Below are 20727 nucleotides of genomic sequence, written 5' to 3' on the forward strand. Positions count from 1 at the left end.
AATTGTTGGGATTACGGACCTCGGTCTTGAGAATCAAGAAGGAAGCATCACCTTCTACGCGAATCGTCCGCCAAGATTGTCATCGTACGTGAAATCTCGTAATCTAAATATTTCATTTAATCGTTGATTTCGTTCATGCGTCAAATTATTTAACGATCGCCGTCGCAATTTCCCGCGAACGATTTCGTAAGAATCGCGTGCACCACCGACAAAACTGGTGACTGTCCGATTCTCATAGACCACAAAAAAAGGGGCGGTTAATGACGCAGTTAAAAGAAAAAGGAATAAACATGTCCTAGGATATCGCGTTCTATAGACATTTACGCGTGTCTTAAATGACCGATAACTTTCCTCGGTTTTTTCAATGATTCTTTATTCGCTTAATAAGTGTACAAGTAAATCGAGGCGTGGCCCGCGACCTTCCTCGCGCGGCACGTTCAACCTTCGCATCGAATCCCATTGTTTTCACCTGATCGAAAAACAATAAGACACGGCTTGTTTTGCGATTCCATGGAACATGTTTCCGATCTCGTGCCAGCATCGGTAGAGTGTCCGGTGCGAGCTTCAAGGGTATCTTGTGGTGAAAACCGCGCGTTCTCGTTTGGGTGGCAATGCGAATAGTCGTGCCTCGAAGTTAGACGACGACAAGGACCTCGTAGTCTCGGAAGGACAGCTCTTCCCCGTCGAAGGGAATATAGAGACAATTGTGGCTGCATTGAATCTGCAAAGAAAATCATTTCTCTGATGAAAAGTGGTGACAGCGGTGGGTCTTCGACAGTGATGCTTCGGATAACTGGAAAAACTGTATTTTAATTTTCAAAATTGTTTAAAGTTTCACCTTGCCAACTGTTTGCGATCCATTGTGGAAAGTGCGACCAACGTATAGCGGTTCTCCACTGTCGGTACAGCCTGCCTCTACAGCGTTAGCGGGCACGTCTCCGTTGCCGGCGAATTCCCAGCGGAACTCCACAGGAACCAATATCTAGATGAACGAAATCATTAATTTTCCTCGATTAGAACACACGGGAAAATTACGGGGGAATCCTACGCGATATATCTTGCAAAGTCGATCGAAGAATTCGATACGTGCACGACGCGGAAGTCGGCCATTTTGGTTCCGCAGTGGTCGTTACCGCGGTTTTCTTCGATTCGGCGTAATCATCTTTTTAACCTTCCGCGATCTAAAATCCGTGGGAACCGAAAGATGACTGAGCGGTCGATTGAACGGTGGATAAGGCGGCAGCTTTTACAGTCAATTACCGTCACGAACGTGTTGGAGGGAACGAATTCGCGAGTCATCGCAAGAACTGTTAGAAAATTGTAGAATGCAAATGAATCGACGATTTATGCAGCACGGAAATAGAGATTCCCTTTGCCGATAAATCGGGAGGAACGCCGGCGTGTGTACACAATTGTTCTCTGTGGCATCTAATTGTCATGCTAATGCCATTCGAATTTTTATTTCTTACTGCATAAAAACCAGTCTCGCGAAGAATCGTAATCTTTTTATACGTCGCTGTCGACGGGTTGAAATCGCAGTATATCTTCGACAAAACAGTACAGCGTTTGCCAAGAACGTAGATTAGGCGTTCATCGATAAGTTGGATCAACAGTCGGGTAATCGCGCCGATGAATCAATAAAGGAGCGAGGCTCACCAAACTAGATAGCGTTCGAGGAACTTTAGAGTCACTAATAATCCGGCAATTGAAATTGGCTCAGGTGACCCTCTATCGTTTATACTTCCTTTGCTTCCATTCGATCGATCTCTGAGACGTTCAGGGATTGCCTGAGAGAACGGATCCGCTGGTGTTAATGCGGTCCTTCCGGTTTCGCGATGGAAATCGTTGCCTTGACACGAAATCTGCGAGACCTGGCTTGGTCAACCGAGCAAGCATCGATTATTTGCGAAAAATCAGCGGACCGGCCAGTTTACCCGCAAGTCCGCCTTGAACTTAATCGATTTCCCTTTCCATCGAATCGAGAGATAGCTTGGATACCAGGGATTAAATCGCGACAGGAAGGACCTTAATACAGGCTTACAATCAACTCTAATGACAATCTATCTACGCAGCATTCGGAATAATAATGGCTGATGTCCGATTAAAATCTTTGTCTTCGAAACTGATTTTCTATGGATCTTGGAGGTTTACTAATTTTTCAGTACGCTTACTTCGTAGTCGTATTTGGGGTGCTCCTCTCCGCCGTAACTCACGTAAGCGACGTTCTTCTCGGGGATCACTTTCGCTGGCAGCATATCATTTTCGTGGTTGGCTCTGCCAACGTAGATGGTACACCCATCGACATCACGACCTCCGACAACGGCTTTATCGGGTACACCGTCGTATTTCGTTCTTGGGACCCACTTATAACCTTGATAAAAATCGACTAATTCATTCAGAGACTCTAGCATTGAATTTTTATGTCAGTATAGTAAGTCGTAAGTTTACTTCTTCCTCCTCTCTCTCTCTCTCTTTCTGCTAATTAGCAGGCTTGTTATTGTATAATGAAGCTCGAGAATTGTTGTTGTTAAATAAAGTATAGCTTATCTGATATCCGGTGTAACATACAGACGATTATAAAATCAGATATCGAGCCATCTTTCTTAATTCTCAGAAACTTAATTAACAAGGTCAGACTTTATCAATTATATCGATTAGAATAAAAGAACAAATTAGTTATCTCCACTTAGATCGTTTGAATAAAATTGGTAGTATTCGAAGATGTTTTCCCAAGTTAATGTCAAGAGACTTTGAACAGTACTGCGTTTCTAATTTACTCGATTATTGGATAGATGACGTGTTTTAAAACTCACCTGACATGTTGCCACCTGTTGTACCTGTTCTACGGGCAGAAATGTTGCTTATCTCGTTCGAACTCCACATTAAAAGCTGTCCTAATCTTATCTATTCTTCGTAATGTTTACTTTCTCTTTGAACTGATGCGATTCGCGCCCAGAAAGATAGTTATCGTCAATAATATCGTATCTTCAAAAAATTGTATTTTAAATGATTCGAAAATGTCGACCCTATTAGTTGAATACCTTAGACATTTATTATTACGTACACAAAATGATTGAAAGCACAGCGAGCAAGTTATAAATACCCGTTTATTATTCCAGATGTTTCACGTAATTTACATTATAGATAATCTACACGATGTAAAATTTGCGTACAGAGTATCATCGATCGCCGGTTCTCTTTACTTACAGACACAAGTCTAGTAGTTAGACTGCGGATATCTGTGCGAATATTTTTATAATAATCGGAAAGAAATATTTAAATTAATCGATGCACAAGGACTCGCAATCTAACAACGACTTTAACAAACGTATAAGTTTTGTTCATTAAACAATACAAGCTAATTAAAACACGTTCCTACATATTGGACACGTTGCCTTCTGACTGGTACTGAACCATTTGTACTGCAACAAAGAGATTGTTAATTTTACAAAGTAAATAGAATTCCTGTGAATTTAAAAGAAAACATGAATACGTACCAGGCAAGCAGTATGAAATTTTTTGCGACATGTGTGACAAGATACTTTTGGTATTTGATAGGAGCTTGAGTGGAAAATACTGAAGCATATACAACATTCTTCGACCCCGGCGAACTTCTTGTCCAAATTTTTCTTCCATAACGCTAGACCGTCCCATACGGATCCATTCTATGTACAAAAGAAAGCATACCGCATTAGAGCAGGAAATACTGATGCATTTACAGCTTTTATAAATAAGTATAAATTAACTTGATGCGTGAGGAATATTGCTAGCTGCATGTGGCAATTTCTCCAATTGGCAGTGCCACCCGCGTGTTGACCAGGTTCGACTGTGACCGGTCCCAAAGGATGATTCGGTGGTAGCGTGATGTTCAGTTCCAATTTAGTATCGCTCATTTGATACAGCGCTATCACTTCACGGAAAACCGGATGCACCTTCACTTGAATATTCTCTATGTTTTGCGGTTTATTGCTGAGAACTTCATGGCACAGCATGGGGCTAACATAGTGAGTCGTAATCTTGTCGACAGCCGCGCTGACTCTACTGTCGGACGCGCTCCACCATTGTCTCACTAACACTGGTAAATGCTTCAGACTATTTCTATATAACCAGCAAACTATATGATCCAGTCTCCATTCTGTCCAACTATCTGTAAAGAGACCATAGTTGGTAACGGTAACCTTTTTAATTCGAACTGAAAGAATCCTCTGACAATTACCCCTAAATTTAAGGGATGGCTCCGTGGTGAAGATTTCAGTTAACTTTGCCCCTTTGTTCTTATTGTCCTGAAGCACTTCTACCGGCATTAGCCTAAAGATATTATTTAACAAACTGGGGAAAAAATTATCTCTGAAAAGAATAGAAATGAAGTATATTAAATAGCTGTGTAATAAAAATAATTCAGAGATAATAAATTAGTATTTACTTGAGTGTTTCAGCATACTGATAAAGTAGGTCCCCATGAGCATTAGCACACATATCCAAAATAATTGCCCACAATAGCAAATAGCCTACAGTGTACGTGTAGGAGTCTGTATAAGGTTGTATAGTACAACTGACTGTGTCACATAATCTGGAAATAGAAGAAATTAGTATCAGGGGACAGGATAATTTAATAGCATATCGAGCAATGCTTACTTGAACTCCATTAAGATGGTATTGACAATATTCTGTGTATTCTTCAGCACCTCTTCCATTTTTTTAATATTTAGGTTATTTACATCATAGTTTTCTAACTCGACAGTAAGTTTGTCCTGTTCCACCAATTCTGAGACAGTATGTTTCAGTAAATGGTATGCACCTAATTGAATACTCATTATAGGTGACTGCAATAATTTCAGACATAGTTGTACTGTTTTCTCTAAATTAACTGCAACGGCTGGGGACGTGATTGCCTGATTTTTAAATAGTATGTCTCCATTTAAAACGGTTACCGCTTTTCCTATGCCATCCAGTACCACGACGCATCTCAAATCTGTTCTTTCTTCATTGTGCCATTCTGTTTGTGATCTTACGATTAGGAAGTTCGTGTCGCTAACTTTTATTAATTTTGTCTATTACCTGCATAAGACATCCAGGTTTGAGCAATCGAACTTTGAATGTCGCCTGCAAGTACATTGTTCCATTCGTCCAGTAACATTGAAGGTATTTGATCTTGATTGTTAATTGCCTGTTGCACAACATAATACAACTGGCAAGTATAGACTGTCAGCGCGTCTACCTACAAGAAGGACAATTTATGCATATTATAAATTTGTGTTCCGAAATTTTTGATTGATTTTAATTATTTTATTGGAACCTTAATATCATTAATGTGCGACTTCGATTTGCCAATGGAAAGTTGCCACAGAGCTAATGACATTAAAATAAAGTTCCATTGTTCGTTGGTTAATTCGGACGGTACTATTCTTACTAATTTTGTCAATAGTAAAATAAGTTCCAACGGTAGCTCTAACGACTCGCACGAGATTTCCGAAATTTCGCTGTAAGAGAATACATAAGTATAATAAATTAGAATTAATTGAAAATTTTGTAAGAAATTCAAGTACCAATTAAAAAGCCATATAATAGGATCGTCTTTCTCATAAGACATTATCTTCTCCAAAGTGCTTGAGTAGGCTGAATTTTCAATTTGATCGTCTTCATTTGTGCATGTATAGTCTTTACTGATATCCAAACTGTCTGAAATCTAAATGGAGAATAATAATCGATATTTTGCTATATGAAATCACCAACAACTTATTTCTAAATTTTCAAGTATTATAAATAACCTTCTGAACTCCAAATATTTTTTTGAATTTATCACTCAAATAAAATGATCGAATCATCTCGCGGGTATCTTCATTAATATATTCTTCCAATTGCTGAAAGCTGCTGCCAACTATAGCTAACATTCTGTCAACATTACTAAAACATTTCGTCTGAAATCAATCGATTAAAAAAGCTTTCATTTTGATAGAATTCGGGTATTTGTAAAGAATTGCACTCTTATACGTACAGATATATAATATTTCGTGTATGTTCTTCCTAAATAAAAGGAATATATAACAGTCGTTATTATATTTATAATTCCTGGTAATTTAAAATCTTGCACATGAGCTTTCTCTTTAATTAAGCATATATTTTTCCAAAAAGTCGTAACAAATAATGCCCATTTCAAGACTCCTTCGGTGTTGTCCGTTATTATATCGCTAGTCGAATTAACATTATACTGTGCATTCATAAATTTTCCAGTAAATAATTCTGCATAGAAAACAATTTGCGCTAATCCAGACATCCACATGTATATGTCAGAATCGTAGAAAAATATCAAAATAATTTCTTCTATATAACTCTTATCTATGTGAGGTTGATCATTAATTTTTAAAATAATTTCTACGAAATCCATTGCAATGTCCAACAATATCTCATTAGGTTGTTCTTCGCTTCTGCAAAACATTTCAAACATGCAGATCAAAAGATAATAATATTTTAGAGAGTAAAGAAATTATCTTACGAGCTGTATATCTTCCTCCACATTATGGTTGCAAATTTCTTAGTTAGCTGAATAAATTCGAGTTCAGAGAGCTTCTGAATGGCTTCCATCAGACCATCTTTCCACACATCTCTCATTTCATCGATACAAGTAGAATCGCCAGTAAAATAATCCCGTGTGCATAATTCAAATAGTGTCTCCAACACTCGTACAGCTCCTAATGTTGCTTCCTTGTGAGTCCATATCAATGAAACAATGCTAGAAATTAATTGCGCAAAATCGACTAGACGGGTTTCATCTACATTGTTGATTGAATCACAAAGAATTGTCACAACTTCGTTGATTCGGCATTCTTCGATCAGCAAATCTAAGCATAACAGGAAACGTGAATATTAAAAAAACATGATCAACAATTTAAAAATATCATTAAATATTGGAATTCTTACTGTCATCATTGGAAGACTCGAAGGCCAGTAAAATTAGATTCCTATTTTTCTCGAGATCAGAATAATTTCCTATAGCAATCTCTTTCGCCACGCCTATTAATAAACCAGTTATTTTCGATTGTGAACACCATTTACGTATTATTGTATCATTCCTATGTTTCTTCGATAAAGCACAATGTATCACGCTTCTTGTAGTGGCAATGTCCTCAAACTAGAAATCGATTAAAATTAAAACACATGAGAATCTTCCGAATCGAGAAGCAAAATGTTTTACCTCTGTAAGCGACTTTAAAACTTCATCTTTTTCAGAGTCGTTCATATAAGTAACAAAATTGAATATTAACTCTACAATGTGCACAGTCTCTATCGACTGCTCCAGCAGCCAAACCCTCAAAACTTGATCGTAAAAACTAAGGAAATTAATTTGCGTTTTCAATGATTCTGACAAACTTGTGAATAATTTCTCACTCTCGAAACACGTGATAAGTTTGTTTAAATACGTAACATATTTCTGAGTACGTTGCTCCGTGATTTTATCGAAGTATTTGATACAAAGACAAGTGACAAAATTATTCAGTTCTTTTAAGAATTCTGTGTCCGCATTAATTTCCATCGTCGGTACTTGAAGCTCTAATTTGATATCCTCTTCTGGATCAGGAAATTTTACTTTCAGATTCTTACGACTATGCGCGGGTGCTTCTTTCAATGTAATTAAGAATTCGATCTGAGAATTGTTTGTGTCAGGAACATTGAATGTTTCCGAATTTTGAGATGTGTCTATCAGTAAGTCGAACAATGAGTTTAACTCGGACCAAAATTGTTCCATCAAGAAATTGTAGGATTTGAGATCTTCATTTTGTCGGTTCTTGCTCCAATAGCGCACCAGATGTGCAATTTCACAGAAAAGAATTTGTTTCATCGAGTTGTTTTCCTTTAAACAAGTTCCAATCACTGGGATTAGTTGTTCTTTGAGAAGGATCACAGATAACTCTATATTTTGAATGTTTAGCAGAATCGAATATCGCAGACATTCAATAAACGATGTTGTCACAGCGAACATTTCTGATCGGCTCGTTTGCACACTTTTCGCAGAAATTCCCTGTCGCATATTATTGAAGAAATTTGTGTATAAGTTTTGAACGTCGATATTGAACTTTGGGAACTGGCTAACAAATGGCAGCAGATTTGGGTAGATAATGCTGGCAGAATATTGTCCTCCGTTTCGTAAAACTCGCCACAATTTTGGTAAAGCCAGCTTCTCTATGCTTATAACGGTATACCAGTCCTCTATTTTATTTATGACAACTAGCATGGATTCCCAAACAGCAGACACAAGTGAAGGCTCCGTTTCATCTAAATTGTTCATAATTGTAGTTACAGTTCGTTTCTTTTCTTCCTGTAGCAGTATGTTAGCATTATCTATCAATGACGTTAACACATTGAAGAATGCTGTCCTTACAGGTAGTGCATCGTACTTAACCAACTTCCAAAATTTGTTGTTTCTTATAATTTTATAATGTATATCTGACGACTTCTCAATTTCTTCTTTAGGAACCTTTCTCAAGTAAGAACTGTAACCCTGTAGACTAGCAACAAGCACCCTTTGATATTTAGCTTCCATTTCTTCTGCTGCAAGATTCCTGGTAACATAATGCATTATTAATAATTTTATTGCCAGTAATGTTTCCTGTTTTCCACGGACATAAGACATACTTTTGTAGGGATAAAGACTGTGCTGTATGAACAGTGATATTATTACAGATGTATAGTAGAATCTCATGTTGACAGTGTACAATGGCATCAACAATTTTTTTTGGAGGAAATGTGTCCTGCAGAAAAAATTTCACTTTGTCAATTGTTCTAAAACTCATACTAGTATTGAATCATAATACTGTTTACATTGAATGAATTGATAGCAGCTGAAGCAGCTGGAGCATAAGTATCGTATTGTGAAGTAAACCAAGCTCCTGCCAATTGTTTTAAATACATAGCTATACTTCTGCCTACACGCTTTACCACTGCCGCATGAGCTAGCTGTGTAGCTTCTCTTACTCTGTGTTCAACGTCTATAGCTAAGACACAATACAATCTAGGCCAGAATGGCAACATTCCTTCCACAGCAGACAATTCAGACTCTCTACACAGGGTTGCAAACTCCTGCAATGCCTATTAAACATAATATTATTAATGCGTAGGGTTCCATAGTTTAGAGTACTAACATATCTCTACAATCTTACCTTACACTTTGTTGTTGCATCCTTCTTATTCATTTTCTTTAATACTATTTGAAAATTATTATCCACATTATTCATTTCAATCTCATTTGTACTACAAAGGGATAAACCTGGCAATATAGGTACATAACCGCCATCATTCACTGCTGAGAAACCAACAAATTTGGGCATTGCAGTACCCAGAAGCTCTGCACTTCTGCTACTATTCGATGGCTGAAAACACAAGTATATATTAATGGTACAATACTTTCTAATCTAAATTATTATGTTCTCGCAGTTCCTATTGAGAGACTCAATTAGAAACAGTTGTTTCCATTACATCATATGTCAAAGTAATATAGGTTACCATTATTTCAACAAATCCTATCACATATTATTATTTTATATTACTTCACATCATTTCTTGTTTTGTTCGTTATTTTAATTTGTTAACCATCATTTAATAGTTTATAGAAATAATGTGAGAAGCATTTGGAAACAAGGAAAACATTCTTGATAGCAAAACTTAACCTACAACATTGTTATGACAAAGTTTTGCTTACTCTTGCATTGTTTTTCGTTCGTTGTGTTTGTTTGTTCCTCCCCATGGTAATTAATAAAGAAGCTACAGAAAACGATGAGTCCTGTGATCACGCATAAATTTTGTTCTATCAATAACGCCACAATGGACCTTTAATAAAGCGACTCTCGATAACAAATGTTCAGTGTGCATACACGTGCATGTTACAGTTACACTGACATACCATTCAGAATATAGCTACATTGCACACAAAAGGTCGCATTACATATCGATAAGTTATATATGATCGAAATTTAAAGATTAACTAAGATTCAACAATGAATATTTATTGGAATTATAATTCGATCGATGCAAAGTGATAAAAATACATTTATGTTGAAGGGTTACATTGTGATATATAGTACGCTCTGCAGGAATTACTTTCTTGACAGCAGTCATCAACACAATCACGATTCCTAACCTATACATATACGGTAGAGCGTGGAAGAAAAATATTTGTTGTCTTTGCAATTTGAAAGTATAAGATGCATTGGATTTGTCTCGCATGTTCTTGAGCAAGACAATAAAAAGTATTTAATATTGTATCAAGTAAGAAATAATTAATACTACAAATCAATTTTATCTCAATATTTCCTCCATTATACGAGTTACTATTTGTTTTAGGTCAGGAGAGCAATAAACATGAGCATGGGAAACAAAGTAGCCCAGAGGTTGCTCTTATCGTACTGCTCTTTCACTTGTATTTATTTCCCTGGTATACTGATATTACTCAAGTTGAATGACAATTTGTACAATGTTGGCAAGTACAAATTTATCCCAGTATTGTTGATACTTCTGTTTGCGGAAGTCATGAAACTTCTTTTCCCCATGTTTCACAATGAATCAGCTATAATAGGTAAAAGTGACATAAGGACATCTTCAAAATCTAGGAGATCTTGGTCTAGACATTTCAAGGAAATCTTTAAATTTTTGGTAGTTGCTTTCCTTTTGTCTGTCATGTTTTATATTATAATCATACTGTTTGGTGCACCCATATTCACGTATCACGAGGAGACCACCATGCTCACACTCACACTGACTACTCTCACATTTGTTCCCGCTAGTCTTCATTTAGGAGTAGATGGTGCATTAGAAATCATAACAGGGGTACAGTCGCAAAAGGAAAATGTTCTGATGAATGCTATGAAGACCAACATACAAGCAACCCTACTAGGCACCTGGTTGGGTGCCATTGTAATTCCATTAGATTGGGACCGTCCATGGCAAGCTTGGCCAATCCCCTGTGTAATGGGGGCTTTACTTGGCTATATGACTGCACATTTTATTACTCTTGTAAAGACGTTACCTCTATTAAAATTAGGCAAGAAAGTTCATAGGTGAAATAATACTTAATTACCTAAATAGTATGATAAATATAAGTGTGTACAAGAACAATTGCATTTATATATTAAAATACCATTTAAGTAATTAATCTTTTGCATTGAAACACTGAGTTTGGGAATAATAAAAAAGTAAAAATAAAATGATTATGAAATTATTAATCAATTACAGATATGCTTTTTGAGAATTATATAATAAGATTTATCTATTTAAAAAATATCGTATCAGGATAAATATGAGATAATCATTAATATTAAAATTTAATATCTTTAACAACCTTGCAATAACCTTCTTTATAAAAAATAAAGTAGGTATCTAGTTTTAATTATTGATTCCAGAATATTATAAATTATTCTATTGAATAAAAACCTTTATTTTATATCGGGTCAATTATTCATTTGTGGTGTATGCAGTGTTGTTTATCGTAAGAATTGCAAACACTAGATGTCGGTAGCATTAAATTGGGTATCACGTGTTAGCGACTTGCCTTACATTGCCCCTGCGCATTTGCAAATTACTCACGACTCGAGACACAACTACGTTATCACTGCCGGTTGCCGGTGTCGAGGTCGAGGTCCATCGAGGTCATAATCTGATCACATCGAGAATAGTCGAGAAAGTTCCTTATACTTTTCAATTAATTTCACATAGTCTCAATTATGTCGGACACCATTGGAAAGGTATTTATTCTTCTCGTAAACGTATAAATAAATTCTTCGATTACATGGTTAAATGAGAGTACATTTTGTTCTTTGTAAATGATAGGTAATTAAGTGTAAAGCCGCAGTAGCATGGAAAGAAGCTGAACCTCTTTCAATAGAAGAGGTAGAAGTAGCTCCTCCAAAAGCTCATGAAGTCAGAATCAAAGTTGTAGCTGTAGCTCTCTGTCATACGGATGCCTATACTCTGGGTGGATTGGATCCGGAAGGAATTTTCCCATGTATACTTGGCCATGAAGGCAGTGGTATAGTAGAGAGTGTTGGTGAAGGAGTCACAGAGTTTCAACCAGGTATAACTGCTTTATTTTGAATTTTGCACCATTTTTAGATCATTTACATCATACTAAATAGTTTCTTATACTACATTTCAAGGTGACCATGTGGTTCCATTGTACATTCCTCAATGCAAGGACTGTAAGTTCTGCAAGTCTCCAAAAACTAATCTGTGTAGCAAGATACGTAACACGCAAGGGAAGGGTATGATGCCTGATGGTACTTCTCGTTTCACTTGCAAGAACCAGACCCTTGCACATTTCATGGGTTGCTCCACTTTCTCAGAATACACTGTAGTAGCTGATATCTCTCTTGCTAAGGTAAAAATTTATAAATTATGAGTTCATTTAACGTAAATTAGAAATCAACTGGGGTGTAATTTTTTTTAACTTAGGTTGATCCCAATGCACCACTTGACAAGGTCTGCTTGTTGGGTTGTGGAGTACCTACTGGTTATGGTGCTGCCCTTAATACGGCTAAGGTAGAACCTGGAAGCTCGTGTGCTGTATGGGGATTGGGTGCAGTTGGGATGGCAGTTGCACTTGGTTGTAAAAAAGCTGGGGCACAGCGTATTATCGGTATAGACGTGAATCCAAGTAAATTCGAGCTTGGTAAGATAAGAAGAATTTATTTATTTATAATTTCTTTTCAAAAAGTAGTTCTAAAATCAAAAATTTAATTATTATACAGCTAAAACTTTTGGATTCACTGAATTCATCAATCCCAAGGACTATGAACGACCAATTCAGGAAGTTCTGATAGAATTAACAGATGGTGGATTAGATTATACGTTTGAGTGTGTTGGCAATGTTAACACCATGGTAGACAGTCATTTAATTATTTGAATAATTTGTTTAACTATACAGGGCAATTAGTAAATAATAAATTTTTGTACAGAGAGCTGCTCTAGAGTCTTGTCATAAGGGATGGGGAACATCCGTTATCGTGGGTGTAGCCGCAGCAGGACAAGAAATCAGTACTCGTCCTTTCCAATTAGTAACTGGACGAGTTTGGAAAGGAACTGCGTTCGGTGGTTGGAAATCCAAAGAAAGCATACCTAAATTGGTACAAGAGTACGTGTCAAAGTCACTCATGCTCGATGAATTTGTCACACACACTCTTCCTTTTGAGAAGATCAATGAAGGATTCGAAATATTACACTCAGGATCATGGTAAATTATATTTCCAGTACTTAACACAATTACTGATTACCATATGTTATAAATCTGCTTCGTTTTTCTTTTAGTTTGAGAGCAGTGCTCAAGTATTAAGTGAGGATATAAAAAGGTGATTTGTTATAAGTAATGGTCACGTTTCTTCTAAGATACGAATAAGACATCTATTTTTTGTAACAATTTTAAAATAAAAATAATGTGTAATTTATAGAAGCGAGAATGGTGTGACTGAAAGTAAGAGACATGTGCGAACCAGTTTTCTACAACAATCTTTATTCATAAAGAATTCTTACAGCCACATGTACAATACCAAACTGGTGAAATATCAATAGTAGCTTCGGGATGAAGTAAAAATTCTTTACGCTTCGACCAGGTGCATACCTTACAAAAATCATCATGTTTACGAAGATCATAGACGATGATTTTCCCCCATTGTATATAATTATGTATATACAACATGCAAGACGATGTTCTCGGTGAAACTATCGTATGGTTTGCGGTTTCCCGAATTATGTTTGGTTAATCTATAATGTTGACAGTATGGCAATAAATTCAGACTGGAAATAGAAATTGCGCTCGAACGAGGGCATCGTGATGTTCCGCTGATACATTGTGGCGTCGAGTAGACATTTCTATGAATCCTTAATTTATTGCTAGACTGTCGAGGTTACGCAACGATTACCACAAAACACCAGAAAATAATATAGAATTTTTATATGAGATTGATAAATGCATCCGTATAAAAATGATCTTAACGAGAGACTTAATTGGTTAACCAGTTTACGTTCAAATTTCAAATAATAACAGTGAGAATAAAATAGCAAGGTAAAACTTACGACTGATTATTCTTTAGATCATGTTGATTCGCGTAAACATCTGCAGCCTGTTAATTGTTCCGATGTTTAAAAATGATGCGGTGTTTTCTGGTGCTCGTTGAAACGCAGTTTTATTATTTCTTGGACAGTTTCCTCTGTTCATTTCTTCTCGTACTTTGTTATACGGTCGATTAAGTTGCTCACAGAAGAGTAGAATAAATGTAGCGATCGCATATAAGAATAAGTACCGAAATCCATAGTACACAGTATTGCTGCTAATTGATAACAATAAGTAATAATAGTTAAAGAACGCATGTCGATGCTCGAAATAGACGCTAGAAACAGAAACATATCTGGACACGTTTCGGTTCTCTATAATGCAGATTACGTGTAATAATTTGCACTGGCTAATTCTCTACGGAAATTGCCACCTAATCGCGCTAGGGCATATTCACAGGGTCACACCGAATATTTTTCATTTCATTTTCGTTTGTTCTACGGATTACAATGTTATACCTCTAGTACCTACGGTGTACCACACACTCGTTAAGTAAAAGTCGTAAGTAAAAATGCTTATAATTACAAGTAAACGCAGACGAATCACGACGTGCTCATTATCAAATATTAAAAACACGTCCCCTGTGTTCCCTCGACTGTTTCCCTCGAGGAATCGAGAGGGGATCTCTTTATAGACGTTACTTTTCTTTAACTTTTAAAATTGCGTGTGTGTGACGATCGTTGAAGGAGAAAGACAAAATGTTTGTTGAAAGGGATGAAGAACGTATCGTGTATCTTAAAATATTTTTTTTCTTTTTTTCTTTTTCTATTTGTGTAAGGAATGCATCACGAGTTCGTAGAATTCTCCTCGCCCTTCCCCGTCGTCGTGATTGAGCTGCTGCTTAGTAGTTAGCGAGTATGAAATAGGTCATCCTTTTATGCAAGTATTATCTTACACTAGAACTCGCAACGCAAGATGGCTACGAGAGAAAAGAATGAAAGCTCGAGGCAGAAGAAGAAGAAGAAAATAAATAAGCGACGGAAATCTCTGGTCTTATATACAGGACGTTTTAGAAAATATTCTCCGTCGGTAAGTGCCCCCAAAAAAATTCTATCCACCTCTCCAACAAGTGTCTTCATTTCATAAGGGTTGTTGGACTTTGAATTAGTTTTGAACCCTCTGAATGAACAGCAACATTTTCTACAACACCCTGTATGTTTTATTTCCTTGTAGATCAACGAAGGTGTCCACCAACGGGATTGGGTCGAATCTATACTTTGTGAGCGGGATTATAGCAATCAAGTACATCTGACCCCTACGTCTTCAAGCGTGCAACTTTCTAAGTGCGTGTTGAACTGCTGACGATCGGCCTGGTTTTCTCTCTCAGCCAGCTTGTTCTTCTTCCGCCGTATTATCGTTAGTCATAGACAGTATAATGTATTATTTATTTATATATTTATATTTATATATATATATTTTTTATATATATATTATGCTTAGACATTACAATTCGAGATGTCGTTAATCTAACGCGATTAGAAATCATAATTATATAGAGCATTCTCTTTCTTTCTCTCTCTCTCTCTCTCGCTCTTATTATTTTTTTGTTTCATTGTTAAATTTTATCTCTGTTGCATCTTTTCTCATTAAAGGTATCGTTAACTTCTATGCGTCGGTGTGGCGTGGACATGAATTCTACCCAATGGAGAATGATCGATCTTACCGTTTCTTCAACACCTCGTAAGTGTTTATCTCTCTCTCTTTCTCTCTTCATCTTTTTCTACCATTCTATATGCATAAATAATGTATAATTGTATTATTTATAGACGAGTTGTGCATGGAGGTACCTCGAAGGGCACACACAGGCTAATAGTTATTTCCATTTCTGTTTTACTGCATTCTGCGCCAATTTCCGTCCAAGGTAAAACGCAATCCAGTCAGAATATTAAACATTGCACGGGTTTTTCGCTATTGCACGACTGTGTTGTATACGTGTGTATGTGTGTCGAGTGTTCTGTGTAATTTTATTGCACTGTCTAGTTTCCCTCTTAACCCGTTTGGCACTTGTGTCTTTGTCATCCCAAATCGACCAGATTTTTAGCATTGATTTAATTGTTTATTCTCTGTTTTCGGTTAGATCGATCTGTGCCAAGATCAATACTCGAGGATTCAAGTCGATCGCGGGTTAAGAACGACCAACCGTTGATCTTTTTCATGATTCCTGATAGCTTCTGAAGAGGACTTCTTAGGTCAGAAGAAATAGCCGTGGTTTCTTTTCGAAGCGGAGCTCTTCTTCTACATTTATCAGCGTTCTTTTTGTTTCGTTGCTCTACGAACTGGCATTTTTTAGGCTCGCCGCACACAGCCTTCTCCGCCCTGATTCACCGAAGACACCTCCAATCACAACGACGATGATCGATACGACCGGACGACTGGACGAGTTACCCCCTGTTTCTCGCCGTTGGAAAAGGGAATCTCGTCGTCCGACCGCACGATATCACGTCAAGGTACTGCTCCCGATTAGCTGCTGCTGTATTTTCTGTGTCGGTTGGCTGATCCTAAGGAGGTTTAGAAGTCTAATGGTTGATCAGCAGATCCCTCAAGATCCTGAGTCACATCTGTACCTCCGTCCTCGTCATCGTCCAAATCCACGCTGTTAGTCTTCAGACCTCCGTTGCTTATCTTGTTCACTATCATGTCTGAAACGTTAACGGTATGTTAATAATTGCTATTAATTGGATGAATAGTTCTATGTCGTCCAATGTGTAAGACAAGGATAGCGACAGCGGAGAAACTAGTGGCACCATCCACGGGAAACTGGTAGCTAAATATTTGGCTATCAGTTTCAGCTTTTCACCACGGATGGTGCTACGAGCTCTTGGCGAGTAGTTTCAGCGTTTTACCACGGGTGGCGCCACATATGTTTAAGGCTTTGGCCAATAGAAAATTACCTATTTTACTATTAATTGCAAATTATGAATAGATGAAAGCCCATTGAACAATTCATAGATTTATATATTTGCAATAAGTGATTTTATTAAGGTCATATAGGCTTGCATAAAACTGATGTTTGAAAAATTGTTAATAGCTAATTGAATAATTAAAAATTATATTCCCATGTGATTTTTGAGGAAGTAGGAAAAATTTGGGTGACCTACCGCAGTCTGGTTTGCTGCCACGTGTTCTGGTACCGGCGAACTCGACACCATGGGGGTCGACACACCAGCAGAGACCGAGACCACGATGACACTGGGTACTTCGGTAGTACCCTCGAGAATCGCAGGCGGGTGCAACGTCCGGAGACGATCGCTTGCGCACGGCGGCGCAGGGACGTTCAGCTTTTGAAAAGCAACCGCACCATTCGGGCCCGTTCACGAAGATGTCTCTGAAAGTATTATTATTTTTATTGACTATCTAACACTCGTACCCTCCATCCTTCAGCTAACCGGTAAAACAACTTATAGGTCAAAACGCGCGGCGTTTCTGGGTGACTTCTTAACTTGCATCTTTTCGTTATTCCGGGTTCAGCTGTTTCATTCGTAGCAACGAATGCATTCGTTTGCAAGGTCCTCTCAGACGGTCGGACCAAACGACTCGGTTTTCACACGTATCCGTGGAATCATCCTCTCCCTAACAATCAGTCAGCTACTTGGTCGGGAGGCACGTACGCTCGAGACCTATTACACTCGAGCGTCCGGCGCGGTGCGGCATCGCACGACGACGTCCGACCCTCTCCACCCTTGCGGGGCGACGGTATTAAAAACTGAAAGGGTTTCTCGTTCCCTTTCCGGGTCACGTGTCCCGCGAGTTTAATGATTTACAAGCAGCGGGACGGGGTTACGTAAAGGGGGAAGAGTCCGCGATGCGACAAGCGGATTACAACGCGAGCAGAGGACGTGTCTCGCTACGTGAACGGAATCGAAGGGGTTGTCACGCCCTCTTAGCGTTTCCAATGCCGCTTATCGACGTTGCGACTGTCCGAGAATCGGAGCCGGGGTGGCATGGGCGAACCTCTCGGTGGATTTTAAACGGCGCGGTCTGCTAGATTGTCGGGTCTTCGACCTTCTTATCCGAAGGATTCCGGTAGATTTCGAATTAGAACCAGTTTATATACCGGCCGGGCAAGCCGAAATAGAGGATAGGTGAATTTTAATACTCGTTCGGTCGTAGAGACACGAAAAACGGGTTACAAGGGACTGGGACGCGTCTTTCTACGTGATCGGAATCGCGAGCTACAGGAAAAGGGGATGGCTCCTCGTTCTGTTCACAGACACGCGCGGACTTACCCGTCTGTGTCGCAGCCGTCCAAGAACGGCTTCAGACACGGCTCGTTCTGATCGTGTTCCAGTCCGTACAACTCGGAAAGGGAGAGCCGGCCGTCGTTGTCGCTGTCCAAATGTCCGAACATCCACCTGACCTCGATCTGGCAGCCGATGGGGAGGTGACCTGGAAAACGTCGTCCGCAAAATATGAATTCCAATGGCCACTTATCCGCGACGAGCTGCGCCGAATCGAATCGCGATTTCGCTTGTCGAGTATCGTTTCGGTCTCGGCCCCCGCCGCGTTTGCTGCCCCTCGAAGATAGACATAATTGTTTGCCGTCTCCGAACGTCGGAACGGCTTCCAGTACCTTTGAAACTCCGGCCGAGACGACCGTCTTCCAAGGGGTTTACGGGCTTCGACCGGAATTATCGAAATTGGAAGGGTGGACGACGACGACGGAGGCTCGAGTGAAATGTAAACGAGGGACGCGTAACCGTTGTTCGAATTCGACCGATCGGCCGTCCCCGTAACTCCCGCAATTCCCGTAACTCGGAGTTGAAGGGTCGCAAGATCACAGGGGCAGAGAGACGTCGAAGAGAGAGGGGGAGAGAGGGAGAGAGGGGGGTAGAGGATCAAGGGAAGAAGGTACAGGCGCGGAGAACAATATCGCGGGAGACACGGCAAAGTAATCGCGCTGGATCTCGACGGGAAGCGATTCATTGTAACGGGACAATTCCGAACTGGTACGAAAGTGATTGTACCGAAGTCGAATGGCGTGCAGTGACGCGAGGCAGTTCCAAACTGTAATGTCCAGGACCCGTTCCGTCTCGTGCGGAGCAATTAGTCTCTTGTATATTCAGCCGCGATCCTCGGGGCTCGGAAACACGGCGTCTCCACTACAATCACCGCAAACACCACCCGGCTTTCCAATTTATCGCCCTTAAATATCGCCCTCTCCTCGCGTCAGGGATATCTTCTTTCAGCGAACCCCTCGGCGAAACGCGTCGCCCAATCGGTTCGGGCACTCGTCGAGGATTCTCCACGTTCGATAATTGATTTCGCTAATAAACAAACGCGAGAAAAAACCGCGATCTCTTTGCTTTTTTTTCCCGTCGTGTCGTACAATTTGGGAGGAAACTCGGCCGAGCGATCGTTCCGCTCTAGAGAGTTCGTTATGCAAATAACCCCGACCTTTTGGTTTAGGATGCGGACGACGGTGCTTCGAGTCAGACATCACGACGGAGAACCAGTCCAACAGTCGGTTCGCCATCGCCGGCTTGAACGACGGCGGACAATCAGCGTTCCGGGACAACTGGGAGTTGTAAGTCGACTTCAACGGGGACGGCGTCTTCTCCATAACTTCGTTGCTCATCAGATGCTTGTCGTCGTATTTGCTCTCGGCCGCCAGTGCCTGGAAAAACCCAGAGAAACTCGGTGAGCGACCGATGGTTATCCTAATTGGATGGGTAGCAGTCGTCGAGATAACTCTCCGCCATAATTAATTAGTCGAAAATCTGTTGGAACAGACCACGGATACCTTTCGATAACAAAACGGTGCGTTCGAAGACTTTTGTTGATAGTCTTGTTGTATCCGCGACAACTATAGCTTGTGCTATTTATGCTATTTAATTTTATAACAATAGTCTATGGGTAGAATAACTTTATAGAGGGTACTGGAAGGGTACGAATTGAGTACGACAGGCGAGTCTTTGGTACTACAAGTTTTGTATTTATTGAGCACCGATGTTGCAAGTGTTGCAGATTCGATCGGCGGCTGGTCGGAGACGCGTCGTCTGCGTAGGATGCAGCATCGGAGCGTAACGATATTACGGCTCCCCGTCGTCTGGCGACGTACTCCTTCGGATCGATGGCGAGGACGCCTCGCCTCGTCTGGCCTCCTCGAAAATACGAGCCATCGAGAACGCCGGGAGCTCTAGTGGACCAATGGGAACAGGACGAGGGATGCTCTTCGACGTCCTCGTAAAGGAGCAGAGACTCCCGCGATTCCTCCGCAAAGCGTCGGGGACCACGTACGAGCGGAATCGTAACTCGGCTATTATTGTTTTCGCCGTTCGAAAATAATCTGCGGACCGAAGGGGGTTGGCTCGGGATCATCCCATGATCCAGGCACCGAGCGGCCCGGTGGATTTGCTGGATCCACTCTGGCCGCGCGCATCCAATTGATTTCCATCGAAATCACTGTTCCCGAATAAAGATCGTTCGGAAAAACGTGCACAGCGATTGCTCGAGATCCGCCTTCCTTCTTTCGCCGACCGTACCGCGCCGCGCCAGTTTAGCAGTCGGGCAATATTCTCATGTAATATTTCAATTAGTCGGCATCGGATTCGCGCGCACGATTAAGCGAAACCGTACAGGCGATCCGCATTTAATAATCCCGGCGGCCGACGATGTAAAATTAGCCCGATAATTGC

General features: G+C 39.8%; 5 protein-coding genes across 7 annotated transcripts in view; 2 read left to right on the plus strand and 3 right to left on the minus strand.

The window, feature by feature from the left end:
• Positions 1-341: 341 nt before the first annotated feature.
• On the minus strand, positions 342-2864 carry LOC144469690 (natterin-3). Its single transcript, XM_078180221.1, has 4 exons — positions 2814-2864; positions 2172-2371; positions 839-982; positions 342-721 (listed from the first exon to the last, which is right to left on the minus strand). The coding sequence occupies exons 1-4, from the start codon at positions 2818-2820 to the stop codon at positions 635-637; spliced, it is 438 nt and encodes a 145-aa protein (XP_078036347.1). The 5' UTR covers positions 2821-2864; the 3' UTR covers positions 342-634.
• A 225-nt stretch (positions 2865-3089) lies between these two features.
• Ltn1 (E3 ubiquitin-protein ligase listerin) lies at positions 3090-9834 on the minus strand. 3 transcript variants are annotated; one of them, XM_078180189.1, is made up of 18 exons: positions 9695-9834; positions 9156-9365; positions 8818-9084; positions 8632-8747; positions 7193-8558; positions 6919-7129; positions 6494-6839; positions 5996-6425; positions 5769-5918; positions 5547-5686; positions 5297-5480; positions 5059-5218; positions 4636-4996; positions 4424-4570; positions 4217-4347; positions 3747-4147; positions 3498-3665; positions 3090-3422 (listed from the first exon to the last, which is right to left on the minus strand). In XM_078180189.1, the coding sequence occupies exons 1-18, from the start codon at positions 9737-9739 to the stop codon at positions 3363-3365; spliced, it is 4893 nt and encodes a 1630-aa protein (XP_078036315.1). In that variant the 5' UTR covers positions 9740-9834; the 3' UTR covers positions 3090-3362. The 3 variants fall into 3 exon arrangements, with proteins under 3 accessions (XP_078036315.1, XP_078036314.1, XP_078036316.1); XM_078180188.1 differs by having other exon boundaries at positions 5297-5686; XM_078180190.1 differs by lacking the exons at positions 8632-8747; positions 8818-9084; positions 9156-9365; positions 9695-9834 and having other exon boundaries at positions 5297-5686; positions 7193-8271; positions 8394-8532.
• Positions 9805-11347, plus strand: Pig-f (phosphatidylinositol glycan anchor biosynthesis class F). Its single transcript, XM_078180219.1, has 2 exons — positions 9805-10260; positions 10336-11347. Exon 2 carries the CDS (start codon positions 10354-10356, stop codon positions 11050-11052), a length of 699 nt encoding a protein of 232 aa, XP_078036345.1. The 5' UTR covers positions 9805-10260; positions 10336-10353; the 3' UTR covers positions 11053-11347.
• A 199-nt stretch (positions 11348-11546) lies between these two features.
• Fdh (alcohol dehydrogenase class-3 Fdh) lies at positions 11547-13432 on the plus strand. Its single transcript, XM_078180213.1, has 7 exons — positions 11547-11732; positions 11818-12061; positions 12144-12364; positions 12439-12655; positions 12735-12865; positions 12942-13216; positions 13291-13432. Exons 1-7 carry the CDS (start codon positions 11712-11714, stop codon positions 13313-13315), a joined length of 1134 nt encoding a protein of 377 aa, XP_078036339.1. The 5' UTR covers positions 11547-11711; the 3' UTR covers positions 13316-13432.
• A 39-nt stretch (positions 13433-13471) lies between these two features.
• The window catches only part of Cow (Proteoglycan Cow), a 148701-nt gene continuing 141445 nt past the window's right edge, over positions 13472-20727 (minus strand). The window contains exons 7-10 of the mRNA XM_078180212.1: positions 19487-19706; positions 18319-18478; positions 17191-17417; positions 13472-16731 (exon numbers count right to left, since the gene is read on the minus strand). Coding sequence (XP_078036338.1) covers positions 16601-16731; positions 17191-17417; positions 18319-18478; positions 19487-19706 — 738 coding nt within the window. The 3' untranslated portion in view covers positions 13472-16600. The remainder of the gene's footprint in view (positions 16732-17190; positions 17418-18318; positions 18479-19486; positions 19707-20727) is intronic.

Source organism: Augochlora pura, chromosome 5, assembly GCF_028453695.1.
Source record: "Augochlora pura isolate Apur16 chromosome 5, APUR_v2.2.1, whole genome shotgun sequence".
NCBI classification, from domain to species: Eukaryota; Metazoa; Arthropoda; class Insecta; order Hymenoptera; family Halictidae; genus Augochlora; species Augochlora pura.